Source organism: Lepidothrix coronata, unplaced genomic scaffold (genome assembly GCF_001604755.1).
Source record: "Lepidothrix coronata isolate B3197 unplaced genomic scaffold, Lepidothrix_coronata-1.0 Scaffold143, whole genome shotgun sequence".
Lineage (NCBI taxonomy): Eukaryota > Metazoa > Chordata > Aves > Passeriformes > Pipridae > Lepidothrix > Lepidothrix coronata.
This window is the reverse complement of record NW_016690323.1, coordinates 1,599,042-1,614,054: the sequence shown is the minus strand read 5'-3', so window position 1 is coordinate 1,614,054 and position 15,013 is coordinate 1,599,042. Positions and strand designations below refer to the sequence as shown.

The 15,013-nt window shown below is 50.2% G+C and overlaps 1 protein-coding gene and 1 long non-coding RNA gene across 2 annotated transcripts; one reads left to right on the top strand and one right to left on the bottom strand.

Moving 5' to 3' along the window:
• Window positions 1–1,512: 1,512 nt before the first annotated feature.
• On the bottom strand, window positions 1,513–5,808 carry PCDH8 (protocadherin 8). The gene is made up of 3 exons (XM_017827836.1): window positions 3,357–5,808; window positions 3,009–3,219; window positions 1,513–2,534 (listed from the first exon to the last, which is right to left on the bottom strand). Exons 1-3 carry the CDS (start codon window positions 5,766–5,768, stop codon window positions 2,161–2,163), a joined length of 2,997 nt encoding a protein of 998 aa, XP_017683325.1. The 5' UTR covers window positions 5,769–5,808; the 3' UTR covers window positions 1,513–2,160.
• Window positions 5,809–8,885: 3,077 nt separating this feature from the next.
• LOC108503652 lies at window positions 8,886–9,320 on the top strand. Its single transcript, XR_001876887.1, has 3 exons — window positions 8,886–8,972; window positions 9,061–9,172; window positions 9,243–9,320. It is a non-coding gene; the product is annotated as an uncharacterized LOC108503652 (long non-coding RNA).
• The last annotated feature ends 5,693 nt before the right edge of the window (window positions 9,321–15,013 follow it).

Below are 15,013 nucleotides of genomic sequence, written 5' to 3'. Positions count from 1 at the left end.
TTTGATGGAGACTAATTTCTTCCCATGCAGGCATGCTGCTCTGCATCACTGATGATTAGCCGGCATGGAGGCTACCAGCTTTCCTTTGCACCACCTTTCAGCCGCAACTTCAGCTCTAAATTTAACAAAGAACACCCTCTTAGTTCATTAGATGTATCATGATTTTTACTAATAGGTTTTGGATGAATCTCCAGAAATGCTCACCTGTTTTCCTGACCATAAAAGGTGTATAACAGATGTTGCTTCCTGGTTGAGTCTCTCATCAGCCTGATTTCAATTCCCTTCAAGTACATCCTCTGAAGCTCTCTGCCCACCACAAATCTTCATGCTACGGCTTTTAAGAAGCTCCGGTTAAAACTCAGACCCTGTGTACATAAAAACTTGGTCAGGTTCTGCCACTCTTGTTACATGGGCTTGAGAAAGCTGGAAGTTGGGGAAGGAAGGGATTTGCTGTTGGGTAAGGGACATACAGGTGAGATAATGTTTTCTACTTATATTTTGAGACACAAAGCCTAATAGAGCCTTGTTTATGTCTAAAAAGGATTTATATTTTCTTGGTGAGTCATATTTTATATATATGGACCATAGTAATTAGATATATAATTAAACAATTCACGATAGACCTCAAAAGCTTTGACATGTGCAAATTTTTGGATTATTGATTTGTATAAAATGTGAAATTACATATTCCATGTAAGAAGCAGTTAACCCTTTTGGAAAAGTTCAATCTAATATTAAAACTCCAATAGAAGTGTTAATGCTGGTATAAGCATTTTTTTGAACAGAGGAAGAAATACTTGTGCTTCAGTTTGTTTCACTAAATGCTATACCTGATTTCAGCAGAAGGATTTACTGTCTGCTTTTAGCTTGAAACCCCGATAGGAGGGAATTTCAGAGCCCTGTATCATTTTGTTTTCAGGACTGTCATTTCAGGGAGGAACAAAATATGTATCCTAGAAAATCTCCACATAATCAACATTTTTAATTTCTGTTTAACACACCTTCCTCCTGATGTGTAAATATATGTACACAAAGGCAAGCTCTGTCCTTTGGTAAGGCTGCCTTAACAAGAGATAAACATATAAGCACATATATGTGCAGCCTGACTCAACATCTCAGCAGAACAGAAAGCAAAGTGCATGGGTGGCTGCTGATGCAGAGATATTTGCACAGCATGGACACTTCTGTTGATGAACGGAGCTTCATTTGCTTCCCTAAAATTACACTGCTTCCCACCAATGAAGGATTAAGCTGGCAGAGCTCAGACCAGGCAGTGAAAAGCAAAGGCCAGCTCTGTCACACAACTCTCCCTCCCACTCAGCATTAAAATCTCTAGAGCTAAACGTCCAGTGAGGTATTGTCAGAGATGAAGGAAGGATCAGCAAGACTAACAGTAGCATCATTCATGCTCTTTCCTGCATTGTGCATTTCCCTGCACAAAATACTTTTGTTAACCTGTAGAGACCTCTATGCTCTGAAGCATAAAATCCATGAACAGATCTCTCTGACACATCACAAGACCTTTATTAGTGTTTATCAGTGATACAAATTACAGGAACCAAAGGCAATTAAATAACATTTAAGATGACCACAGACTCAAGAAATACAAGTCACATTTGGCAAGGCAAACTTCTCAGTACACTGGGTTGCTCAGGTTATTATTACACCGTGAAAGAGGAATTTCCCTTACAAGGTTCTACATATTCAGGATATTATTATTAATTATTACTATTGTGTCTTTCAGATAGTTCCTTTGGCAAGAATTCCCATTTTTAAGTATTTATTTTATAAAAATATAACCAATTTTCATTATGTACAAACATTACATTACACAATGTACAGGTTAAAAACACTACAAAAAATGGCAGGCCATGGCTGAACCAAAAGCAAAAAAAAAAACCCCAATGTAGAAAACATGAAAAGAAATTTAAATACTGCACATTTCATAAAAATTACATTAACTACAAACAATTTTTTTGTTTGCAAATATCAAACAGTACTGATGTGATTGGAAATCTTTCCCAAACAACTTCATTTTTAAGGCACATCTTGCATATTTACACATACAACACCGGATCTGGTCAATAACTTAAAGGCTCTTAGGAGTGACCTAGTTGTGTGCGCACAGGGATGGGTGTACTTGAGGGGGAGCATGTTGGGTTACGCTTTCTCAGTCGTGTCAGTCTGGGGGCCCAGGTATCTAGTTGAGGGGGCTGGGAACAGGGGCACTCCAATCTCCTGAAGGTCGGGGAGCCGTGCAGGGCGCGGAGGGGAGAGGAGAGTGATCGTCCGGTCAAAGTCCCTGTGCAGCACCTTCTCGTAGACGCTCTGAAGCCCTACTGTTTTGGGCAGCTGGGCTTGATAAAAATTGTCCCTGCGAAGGGGATCCCTGGGCAAGGACGTGCTCTTGCAGAAGGTGGAGAGGGGTGCCGAAGGATGTGGAGAGGGGTGAGGATTGGCTCGGCCACAGGAGGGGCTCCAGCAGCGGTCAGAGTGGCCCAGGATCTTGCACTCAGCCGTGCATGCCCACAGACCTAAAGAGAGACAGAGAGAGAGGAGGAGAAACCCGTTGTTACTGCAGGAATAAATCCACATAATTCATAATCCTCAGAGCTATCAGTCACAGGATGATTCAATGCACTGATGGTAGGAGTGGGGAGGTGATGCTCTACCATACAACAAAAAAAACCCCATGCTTGGGAAGGTTATGTCATTTTGCTAGGGACACTCCTCACAATTCTAACTTAAAGGGAAGCTTTTTGGGGAAGAAAAACACCCAATCCTACAGCACTTTCAGCATCTGCTAATTTGTGCTGGGCTCTCACTGCAGAGAGGAACCAAGATCTAACAGCCTGCTGCAAAGAGATGGGTGGTTTGAGCTGTGCAATGTCACATTTCCCCTTCCAGCTGCCCTGCCTGATCACTGTGCCCCAAGGATGGGTCCCTCCATCCACCTTCCCATCCACCCTGTCTGAGGGTCCAGCGGGGAGCAGGGGCCGAGCCCTTACCGTTCTGCATGTGTGTGATGAGATCTTTCTTCAGGGCATCTCCGCTGACATCTGAGTCGCTGTCGTTAAAATCACTGTCACCTTTGCCGCTGTCTTTGCCACTGAACTTCTCTGCCTCCCGGCCAGAGATAGTGTTGAAGGAGTGTCCCTTCCAAATGGCCACGGGGGGAGCAGGCTCCTTGTTGTAGCTTGGAGTGGCAGCAAAAGCCTGCTGTTGGGGAGGGAAATTAAAGGAGATGTGAGAGGGGGAAGTGGTGAAGGGTAAATCAACATCAACTGCACCTCTGCAATTCACAACCTCCAAGACACGCCCACCCTTTACCCCACTTCCCTGCAGTGGGTCCTTACCTCCCCACTTTGTCCTCTCAGCCTCTTCTGACCCTCATAGAGGCAAGTGCTGTCACTGCCATTCTCAGTGGTGGAGATCTCTTCAGCAGCAGGGGAAGGGTCAGAGCTGGTGAAAGAGGTTTTGCTGGGAAAGGTTCGTACCTCAAACACATTCCCCCTCTGGCTGCCCTCCTCCTGATGGCCCTTCTCCAGGTGGGAGATGTCTATTTGGTCCTTCAAGGCAACATTGTTTTTGATGTCATTCCCCTTCTTGCGTCTGTTGCAGGTGGTGGCAATGGTGATTATAGCCACCAGGAGGAGAGTGCAGCTGCCTGCCAGGATGATGATCACAATCAGAGGGATGTCCCACTGCAAAGCCTTTCCTTCCCAGGAGCTGGGCTTGGCTAAGTCCTGGATACTGGATGGAGCAGTGGCGGTCACCAGGAAGTTTACTGTGGCAGTTGCAGCCAGGGGGGGTCTGCCATTGTCTGTCACAGTGAGTATGACCTTGAACAGCTGTCCCAGCTCTTCAGAGAGGTCGCCCCTCAGCACAATGTCCCCAGTACTTGGGTTGATGGTGAAAAGTTCCTGCTCAGACTCTTCCAGGAAGGCAAAAGTGAGCTCGGCATTGGCCCCATCATCTGCATCTCGAGCTTTGATCTGGGCCACCAGGGAGTCACGGGAGGTCTTGCTGGACACACTGATTTCCACCGTCCCATTAGTGAGCACTGGGTGGATGATGACAGGAGGGTTGTCATTCTGGTCCACCATCCTCACTTTGACAAGGGTGCTGCTGGAGAGCTGTGGGGATCCACCATCAGTGGCCTGGATCCTCAGGTCCAACTGTTTAAGGATCTCGTAGTTGAATGTCCTGAGGGCATAGATGGCCCCAGTGGCGGGGTCCACCGAGACGTAGGTGGAGATGGGGGCCCCCATGACTTGTGTTTCCAGGAGCCGGTAGGTGACCTTACCGTTGTGGCCAAGATCAGGGTCACGAGCCACCACTGTAGTGATATAGGCACCTGGGGGGTTGTTCTCTGGTACGGCCACCTCGTAGAGGGGCTTGGCAAAGAGCGGCGCGTTGTCATTCTCGTCGCTCACCCGCACCGTGTACTGGCGGACAGTCTTGAAAGGTGGTGAGCCCAGGTCCTCGGCCACCACAGTGAGATTGTATTCAGGGATGCGCTCGCGGTCCAGTGCTGCTGTGGTGACGATCATGTAGCTGTCCTCATAGGCGCGCTGCAGGGCGAAGTGGTCATGGCCGCGGAGGCTGCAGCGCACCTGCCCATTGGTGCCCGAGTCGCGGTCTGAGGCGCTGACGAGGGCCACAAAGCTCTCGCTGGCTGCTGCCTCGCTGACGTAGGCCACGCCAGCGGCGCTGGCAGCGCCACGGAGGGCGCTGATGCTGATGCGCGGTGCGTTGTCATTGACGTCAGTGAGGCGCACGATGACGGTGCAGGTGGCAGCGCGAGGGCTTGCACCACGGTCCTGGGCACGCACGTCCAGCTCATAGGTGCGGGTGCGCTCATAGTCCACGGTGGCCTCCAGTGTGAGGCGGCCTGAGCGTGGGTCGAGGCGGAAGAGCCGCCGCGCCTCGGGGGGTACCTGGCTGCTGAAGGCATAGACCACCTCACCATTGGGGCCCTCATCAGGGTCAGCAGCATCCAGATCGAGCAGTAGGGAGCCGGGTGGTGCATCCTCGGGCAGCTCCACTGTGACTGAGCTCTGGGCAAAGGTTGGACTGTTGTCATTGGCGTCAAGGACACGGACATGCACGGTGGCTGTGCCCGAGCGTGCTGGACTGCCACCATCCTTGGCCACCAGCTCCAGGGTGTAGGAGGGCTGGCGCTCACGGTCCAGCTCCTGGAGCAGCACCAGGTCCGCACAGCGTGCCCCATCTGCCCGCGTCTGCGCCTCCACACCAAAGTGGCTGTTGAGGGAGACCTGGAAGCTCTGTATGGAGTTGGAGCCTACGTCCTCATCTACAGCCACCTCCAGCGGGAGGCGAGTGCCAGGTGTGGCACTCTCCGACACCTCCAGCGCCATCTGGGCATGGGGGAAGCGTGGTGAGTTGTCATTGATGTCACGCACCTCCAGCTCCACGTGCACCAGGCGGTAGCGCTCCCTCCAGCAGCTCACCACGTCGAAGGCCAGGACACACTGGGGGGCCTGCCCGCACAGTCGCTCCCGGTCCAGCCCTGCTTCACCGATGCTCAGCTGTCCGTCCTCCTCCCGCACCCGCACCAGCGAACTGTTGCTGAACTGCCTCATCATGCGAAAGCTCATCTCCCCCGGCGCCTTCACGGGCATCTCGTCGGCCAGCGTACCGATCACCGTGCCCGGCGCGCCCTCCTCGTCGGTGCGGTACCTCACCGTCTTGCAGCGGGACAGGGCGAGCAGGCAGGCGGCGGCCAGCAGCCGCAGGGGGCTCATGTCAGCGGCGCAGGGCTCAGCCCGATGGCGCGGCGCGGACGGGGACGACTCTGTGCAGTATCGGGGGCGCAGCACCGCTCAGCACCAAGACACCTCCACCGCCGTCTGCGCCCCCCGCGCCGCTGCTCGGCCTTTCATAGACGGCGCTATGCAAATGAGAGGGCGGCGGAGCCAATGGGAGGCGGCGCCGCGCGGGCGGCGGGCGGCCCCCGGCGGTGCCCGGGCCGGGCGGGAGCGGGCGCGGGGCGCGCGCCTTTGTTTTCCTTAACTCTCCGGGGTCTGGGGGCTTCCCTTTCTCTTTTTTTTTCCCTTTGGTTTTTTTTCTCCCCCCCCCTCCCGTTTTTATTCCTCTTTTTCTCTCTATTTATTTCTTCTTTCCCCCTCCCCCCCTTCCATTCTTCCCCCCGTCCCCGTCTCTGCGCTCTCTCCGGACGCGCGGCAGCGGCTCTGGCGCGGGGAGCACGGCGTACAGTGCGCGGTGGGGTTTGTCAGTCCTGCCACAGGTCGGAAAGGTGCCGGGGCATGCAGCGTCATGCCGTGTCGTGGCATGTCGCGCCGTGTCGTGGCATGTCGCGGCGTGCCCTGCGGGCGCGGGCAGTGGTGCGGGGCGGGCGCGCATTAGCGGGGTGCGGGGGGTGGCGGTGGCCGCATTCAGCTGCGCGCCCGGAGTGGCGTGTCACTCGCGTGAGAGCCTGTGATCAGCGCCGTAAGTCGCCTTTCAGGAGGTGTCCCCGCATGCTTTAGTATGCATGTCACCGCCCGGGTTTCTTAAGCCTGGGGCACTAGCAGGCGAGGAGGAAAAAAAGGAAAAAAAAAAAGTTCCAAATAGGATTTAGCATAAGCTTGAGGAGATTTGGAAAGGTTTCAAAGATCAGGCTGTATCAAAGGCTTATGAAGCCCTCGTTAGCTGCAGAAATATAATAGCATGGCAGGCTATCCCATTCGAGGAACCAATGTCTGTATTATTTCACTATGACAGGCTAAAGGGAGAGAAAGTTGAACAGTTTCCACAGAGGAGTTGGACTAAGTTGAATATAATGAGCAAACGCCACATGTATCCATTATGTCCGTCTATTCATTCCCAATCACTGCCATAACTCTTTGACTAAACGATGATGAGCGCTGAATTACACACAATGCCCTGCTCATATTAAAATACATTTAAGACCTATCCCTCCTGGTGCCCTGTTACGCCTATTCACAGGATTTTCTTTTTGTCCTAATAGGGCCTCTCTGGGAAGCAACACCAGTCTCGTTCCAGAAGAACAAAATAACAGCATGAGGCTGAAACCTGGCACGAACCGGGGGGAACGAAACCATCTGCCCTGCAAGGCACCGAGGCCCTGTGTGGAGCCGGGCGCAGGCTCCCAGAGCCGCAGTGCCTTGGCGGCCATGAGGAGGGCTGTGCTGGCCTTGGCCCGCAGGGAGGAGACCCTAAGCGAAGGACGATAGGGATCCTGAAGGACAACTGCCTTCCTTCCTCTCCTTCCTCTCCTTCTTCTCCTTCCTTCCTTCCTTCCTCTCCTTCCTCTCCTTCTTCTCCTTCCTTCCTTCTCCCTTCCTCCTTCCCCCTTCCCCCTTCCCCCTTCCCTCTTCCCTTCCCTTCCCTTCCCTTCCCTTCCCTCCCTCCCCTCCCCTCCCTCAAGGAACTCAAGACATGCATTTTACAGGGAGAGGGTGAAAACCAGAACGGGGCCGTGTCCAGGGGTGTCCCGGGGGCGTCCTGGGGCTGCGCGGGGCGGCACGCGAGCGGGGGGCTGCGGGCTGCCCGCAGCACCGGCTTATGGAAATGGGATTTAAATCGCTCCTCAGCCCTGGCTGCGGGGGCGCGGGGAGAGGGGGCCACGCTCCGCCGCCAACAAAAGCTCACCGAACGCCCAGTTTCCATACGAAAAAGCTCCGCGGAGCTCCTTTCTCCTGCCCGCGGGAGCTCCGCAGGCGGTCGCCCGGCGGGGCGGGGAGAGGCCAGGCCGGGCTGCCCTTAGCCGGATCGTGGTCCGGACCGGGCCGTGGTCCGAGGTGTAGAGGCCGTGGCCGAGCTGCCTGGGAACGGGGCCGCCGGCCGGGAGCGAGGAGTGGGCAGCGGGGCGGCCCCTCGTGTGTAACAGGATTATCTTTGCCATTTCAAGTTCCATACAGCATGTAATTTATTTTTAATTAGGATTAGATCGAGCAGGAAAGGAGACCAGACCTTTCCGCCCACCCTCTACCTCCCCCTCCCCGCAAAGGCATGGCTATTCCACGAGGAGCTCTTATTCTTTACAAAAAAGCCAATCAATCGATAAACCAGGACCTGTGTTCACCTCCCATGCACTCTGCAGGAGAAGAGGGTGCAAGGGGCTGTATTTTCAATGTGTGCTCAAGTATTTGAATCAGAAAGAGACTTGGAAATCCTTCCCCTTTCCCATCTACCTGGTCCCCATCTCAAATGCTTACAATCCAAACCCATTCTTAAGAGCGTCCCAGTGGGGTCTTGCTTCTCACACCTTTTTCAATTTTTTTCTTTTTTAGAGGGCAAATGCACTTTCTGCCTGCCTGAGTTATTCTCTTTCCACTGTCGTGACTTTGATTTAAAAAAAGCCCTGACATATCAGTGTCTCTGCTGGAGCAAAGCCTTCTCCTCAATAGTTTGGATAGAGTCCATCACAGAAACGTTCTGAAAGGCTAGTGAAGAATCCTGTTTTACAGCTCAAAATAAACATACGGATCAGCTGCATTAAAAGCACTTCTTTGAAATATTGTGGTTAAACAGCCCAGATTGGTTGATTGCTCCATGCGGGGACATATGTTCTTGCAAACTGTGCGTATTGTTACTAATGGGGATTCTCACACCACAGCCTTTCCTTTGAATCTGAGGCACTGGTGGTTTCTCTGGAGCTGTTGCAAGGTTGTTTTAATAATTTACCAGCTCTCTTGCACTTAGTGTTGTTGCAGAGACTCAGAGCGTGCAAAGAAGGAGGTGTTTTGTGGTGTCCGGAGGTCTGATCTCTGCTGCCAAGCTCCTTTCCATACCTCTTAGACACAGAAATCAAAGCTGCTCTGAGAGATGGGTATCAGGCAAAGGAAAAAGCAAAGCTCCCACACTCACCTCTGTGAACCTGGGTTCCTGGGTAATGTGTTGCTCCCAAGGAGTAGGAGCACTCCTACACCACCAGCCTGATGTCAACAGCAATCAAGTCAGAGATCACCAGCAAATCACTCGAGGTTCTCTTTTTTAAACTTACCTTTTTTTCCTCCTGATTCTGATTCAGCCCTTAGAAAAAAATTTGTGAGTGCTTTACCCTCTCCCCAGGTAGTTACTGCCTTAGGTGGAGCAACGAAACCCCAGGATCTCATCCTCTTCTTCACTCCTCCAGCTGAGCACTGACACTGCTGTGGCCCTTTTCACCATCACCTACAACACAGTAGGTTTGCATATGTGTATCAAGGTGTCAGTGCCCCCAGCACAACAGGGTAAGACTTTCGTTCTCTCAGCAGATGTCTGGGATCCTCTCCAGTGATCTTCGTTGATGGAGATAAGCTAGAAGGTGTTAAGTTTTGGTGGTGTGAGAGAAGGTAAGAGTCCCAAAGAATTCCAGTCCAGTACATCAGGACCACATATACCTTGAGGGAGAATGTGCAGCTTCATGCAAGCATGGGGTGGTGGAAGCAAGCCAGGCTTTAAGAAGAGGTGGCTGTGTTATATGTGCTTCCCTATTCCCAGAAGATCTTAGGGGCACCAAGCCTTGGCTATTGAAAGTTCCCCTCTCTCTTTGGCCCTCTCAACATAGGCTGATTGGTGACTGCATGTCTTTGGGGTGATGTGTTGGGATCCCCTTGTAGCATAAGCCCTAGGATGGTATGACTTTGCTGTGCCTCTCAGAAGAAGTCAGGATATCTGGGCATGGTGTCCTGCTGGTCCTGCTCACCAACATACTTAGAGGGTCTTTTTGACTTCTCTCCAGATGTGAAGTTGAGATGAAGCATGTCACCCCATCCCTTGTCTCTGAGCCTGTGGAGTAGTGGCAGAGACTTCCCTCCCTGGAAAATCCTCTCCATGCTCAGCCCCTTCCTCTTTCTTCTTGGGCACCCCCACGGGCTTGGCTGCCTTGGAGTGATCTACAAAAACAAAGGAATTCCTTCTGCTTCACGGCCTAAACAATCCCCCCTGTTTAATCATTTCTACTGAAACCAAGGAAGTGCGGGTTAACCTGTCAAGCTCCACAAGCCTGGGCTGACCAAAACCCCTGGAAAACAAAAGAGTGGAACAAAGTGACAAAGGGTTTTGTTGCTCTATGACTGTTTGTGTTGGAGGGTAGCATGAAGCATTGTGCTTCTGTCTCTGGCCACGCGGGCTTATAGGAGACAGAGGCTGCAAACCTTCCCATGAGGTGTGGGTTGGTACTGGGGTTATAAATCATTCTGATCATTTGTTTATTTACTGCAAATGCTTCCCTGCCTGCACCTCCCCTCTGTGAAATGTGGGTTGGAAGAAAGAGTTTGTTTTGCAGAAGAAAGAAATCGTGTGCCCGTACCCCCCACCTGGCAAGCAGTTTTGATTCCACAGGGAATTTATTTTTTAATTGGATTAATTTCTAGCCTCTCCCAGAGTAGCAGCTGGGATCTTTGATTCAAGAGGTTAAAACAAAGGGGCATGAAACAAAAGACCAGTTCTTCGCATTCCCCACACAGCGTGTGCCTCATGGGCCTCGTGCGAGCTGCCTGGAGGTATCCGTTCAGCAGCGCATTCCTAAAGGTCTCCCTATGTCGCCCTCTGTCAGGGTCTAGTGCATGTTTTTTTGGGGTGCTTCATAGTCTGTCTTGCCTGCAAGGTATCTGAATGCGAATTTTTCCCTCCTATCCCATACAACCTTACCCCTTGGTGTCCCTCTCCTTTTCTGCTCCCCCCCCCACCTTTTCCAGGTCTCTTTACTTTTCTGCCCCAGAAGAGGTAAGTGAGGCTCTTCAGCTGTTAAATCAGGAGGCAGGTGCTCTCATGTTCAGTTCTCAGCTTTCTCATCTGGAGCAAGGCTCAGCCCCAGCAAGGTCTGGGATATTTAGGTATCCAATTGCCATTGAATGCCATGGAAGTTGAGCATATTTTAAACTGGATGAGGGCTGAGTGTCTCTCAGAATCCACCCCTCATGTCCACAGACTGTGGGTGCATTGGACCAAGTCCTGCCATTTACCCACCATGATGACTACTGAGTCAGAGTTGCCCTTAGAAGTAACTACCTTTATTATGCAGGTTCTTTGTAGCTATTTTGCCTGAGTGCCTTTGGTTTTAAGGAGTGCAGGTAACAGAGTAGTTATTCATGTCAGTCTCCAATCTGGACCTTTAGAAGAAGTGCTTACCTTCTTCAGAGCTTGAGAAATGGTTAGATCACTGGGATGCACAGCTTCTCTCCCTGGCTGTTGGGAGCTGGTGCTCCCACTCTGTGGTTGCTGCTGTATGCCTGCCTGGGATGTCTTTCATAGCACTTTGAAGGTGTCCGGACTGGTATATTTGGCCTTCCTCCAGCAGCTCCTTGTTTCCTCCTGGGTCTCATTCACAGTCTCCTCCTTGAAGGACTCTTTGGAATTTTAGACTCTTACAAATGATGAATGGCTGGAAGAAATACACCTCTCAGCTACCATGAAGAGGTACAGTCCTCTGTGAATACTTATGTGTGGTGGTTGTGATGGGCTCCACTGATTTCTCTGAGAATCAGCTCCCTTGCTATTTGGTGTGCAAAGTCCCTTTCTGCATGTCCTTCTGCTGCCCCTGGCCAGCCAGTGTCACCCACCCAGTGCCACACTAAGCAAGTATGGGCAGGTCACTCATTGGGCTCTGCCTCCTTCCTACAGTTTCCAAAGTCCTTCCAAGTAAGATTGCATCCTTATACAAACACAAGGACAATTATATACATGCCAATATATTTTTACTATGCCCTTAAAAATGTCCTTCCTGTTTCTCTGCTATCTGTATATTTTAAGTCTTACTCTGTGCAGGTAATTTCTTGTCCCATCCACAGATGCATCTGCAGGACAAGAGGGGACAGTGGGAAGCAATTATTGTTGAGGTCCTGGAAACTGAGAAGTTGCATTAATGTGATGCCATGCTGGAGCTAATTAGCCCAGTGTCACAGCGGGGTTAATAAGCTTGGGCACAGTGCCACAGCTTCTGATTCCCAGGCTGAGGGGCTTTGCAGGTTCTGGCCCTGGTATGCTCCTGGTTGTTTCCCGGATGATTACAGTGATGAAGGTGGCATGGGAGGAAAATGCGACAGTGAGGCAGGGACTCAGCCATGTGCCATGAGCCCCTTCCTCCATCTCGCCTCTCCTTCTCCCCCCTCTTCCTTCCTTGTCCTCTATCCTAATCACGCCTCAGCTTGCAAAGTCAGGGCCCCCAGCTGTGAAGGACTAAGTCTCTTCTTCTCCCAGCCTCCCAAGTGGCAGCAGGCTGTGAGCGAGAGTGTGCCTCGTGTCACTCCTGTTGAAGAGGCAGCGAGAGCAGGGGAAGAGCCCAGACGCGGGCGGCTGCCGCACTTGGCTGCCTGCCAGGGCAGGAGCACGCCATTCACTCCTGGGGAGCCAGCAAGCACTCCCCCTCAGCCGGCTGCCTCCAGGGCTGGAGTCTACCCAGCCTGAGGTTTTATTTTGGCATGTCAAGGAGCACCCTGCAACTGAAGGATGTGGGGGGAGCGGTGATGAGTTCCATCAGGCTGCTCTCCTTCATTCTGGTTTTGGGATCATCTCCCTTTCTATTCTGCAGAAGGGCTCATAGTTAAACCTCCCTCTCTACCTCTACCTTTGATGTGCTGGGTGACAGATTTTAGCTTCAATGGCTGCCAGCATGTTGCTGCCTGATGTACAGCAGCTCCAGGCAGAGCAGGGCAGGAAAACATCACATAGCAGCACAGAGGAACCTGGAGAGCAAACACATCCCATTACAAGAAAGTTGGAAAGGCTTTAAATATTCACACTGAGTGAATGAGATGTAAACTTTTCAGAAGCTTGGAAACTCTGGTTCCAAAATCATTTGAGTGTTCTTGAGTGTTTCACCCAGGATTTTTGCTTTAAGGTTTTCTGCTGCTGCATTGTGCTGCATTTCATGACTCCAGGATTAGATCAGACTGCTTTTTGAGGCCATGGGTAAACTTTTTCTTTGTTTTTTTTGTGTCCAAGTCTGCCATTCTTTGACCTTTGCAGGACCTCCAGATACACAAAACGTCCCTGTACTCATGGTCTGTCTTTCGTGCGCGGCATTTGCTCATTCTCTGCATACGCTTCACTGAAGGGGTCTAGCTGAGGAGGCAGAATGTTGGCCCTGGGTGATCTGACCTGGGACTGGAGCTGGTGACAGAGTGGAGAGGAGTAGAACTATTTCCTGTGGCTGAGGGATGCATCTGTACCATAGCCCTAGGTGGCATGTTTGCCCATCTTTAGGAGTTAGCCAGTCAGTTCCCAAATGTCACCTGTCTCTCCTGCACCTGTAAATGTGCATCACAGCAGGACAAGGGGGCCATCTGGAAACCACTGCAGTCTCTATGGCTACATCTACAACACTGAATAAAATGCTCCATACTCTGGTTCTACTTAGTTTACTTCTGCAGACATAGTCTATGGTGATGGAGCCCTTTCACAATTTGGGGGGAATTACCTATTTGCCTTTTCAGGTTTAGCCATCTGGTGCCTTTATTTATTTAACTCACTTTAAAGAGAGGTGCACATTGCTACCCTGTGTCTGTGGTTTTTGCATCTGGAAATACAGACACCATCACATATTTCACACATTACCCCGGGGAAAAAAAATCATTTGCCCCCAATGTCTTCAGAATTCAATTCTGAAAAGTTAAATAAATTGTTATCGCTTTTCAAGTGCCATAATAAATGTATGGAATGATGTCACAAAAAAGCTTGAGGCTTAGAGAGTAGGTGCTAAAGAAATGCATCAAATTAGACCAAAAAAGAGGCATAAAATCTATGTTATCCCAAAAGATAAGGGCTGACGGCTCAAGTGACTTTTCTGTTTGCTGCTGTACTAAACATCAAATTCATGTTTCTGCCTAAAAGAATTTGCATCTCTGCAGTGAGCAGATCCGAAGGCTTTGTTTTGCTGGAGAGGTATGTGGTAGGGCGGGAGAAGAAGAAAATGATGCAAGCCGGCATGGTTTGTAAGCGAAGGGTCACAGATGGGTGAAGCCTTGCAGAAGTTAAAACTGAAAAACAAGCCTTTGGTGATGCTCCTGGAGCATCCTGAACATTTAGAACTGAAGAGGTTTGAGTTTGCCTCAGCAACGTTATGTATGCATATGCATGTGTTATAATGAATATGATAATTACAGGAGATAATTTGTAATATATGTGTATTATATATGAGTGCCTCCTCAGCAGGCTAAAACAATGCCATGAGAGTGCAAAGAAATGTGAAATCTAATTACTGTAGCTGTGTAAGTGAAGTAATGAGGAGCTTGAGAGTGTGACTGATAAGCAATTAGATACTAGACTAATGAGCAAGCTGCCTACAGTCCATCAAAAGAGTAAGGGAGGCTTGTGCAAGACACCTCTGGCATTGCAAAGAGGACAATATACCACATCCAAATGCAGCTCAGTAATGACCGGAGACTGTGTACTCAGCTCAGGGATAAAGTCATTAACCAGTCAAAAAACCTGTGGCAGACCCACAGGAGATAAGGACAGGAAAAAGTACAAAATATATAGAACTGCAAGTAAGTATAGGAGAGCTAAAGCTTGGATTGAAGGTTCTGGATTAGTGACTCCCCAGATTGGGTTTGCTGTGCTATTTTACACCAGATAAAACAGCCAGGGTGAGAAATTGGTGTTGAGTTGGGTCGTGTGGGTGGCAATGTAAGTCTTGCCTTGGAAGAGCTGCACTGGGAAGGGGGAGCAAAGAGCCAGGCAAGGGTAGTGGAGGCAGAGACAGCAGGGATGCTGGGGAAAGACACTCAGGACTTTCTATGTCCTGTAATAACAATACTTATATTGGATAGATGTCTGTCTCCAGGAGCTTATTCTTCTGCAAGTATTAACTGTTTAAGCTGAAATTTTCCATCCTGGGTGTTGCCTTCAGGCTGTTGCTTCTTTCTAAGAGAAAGCTTCAGCTGAAGCAGTTCACTTATCTCCAGAAAGGAAGCTAGGGTAAATCTATCCTAGCCTTTTTTATGGTTGTTTTGCCTGTGAAATAAATATCCAGGCTCTCCTTTTTCTTTCCTGTGGTTTTTTTTTTTTTTTTCCTTTTTTTTTTTTTTTTTTTTTTTTTTTT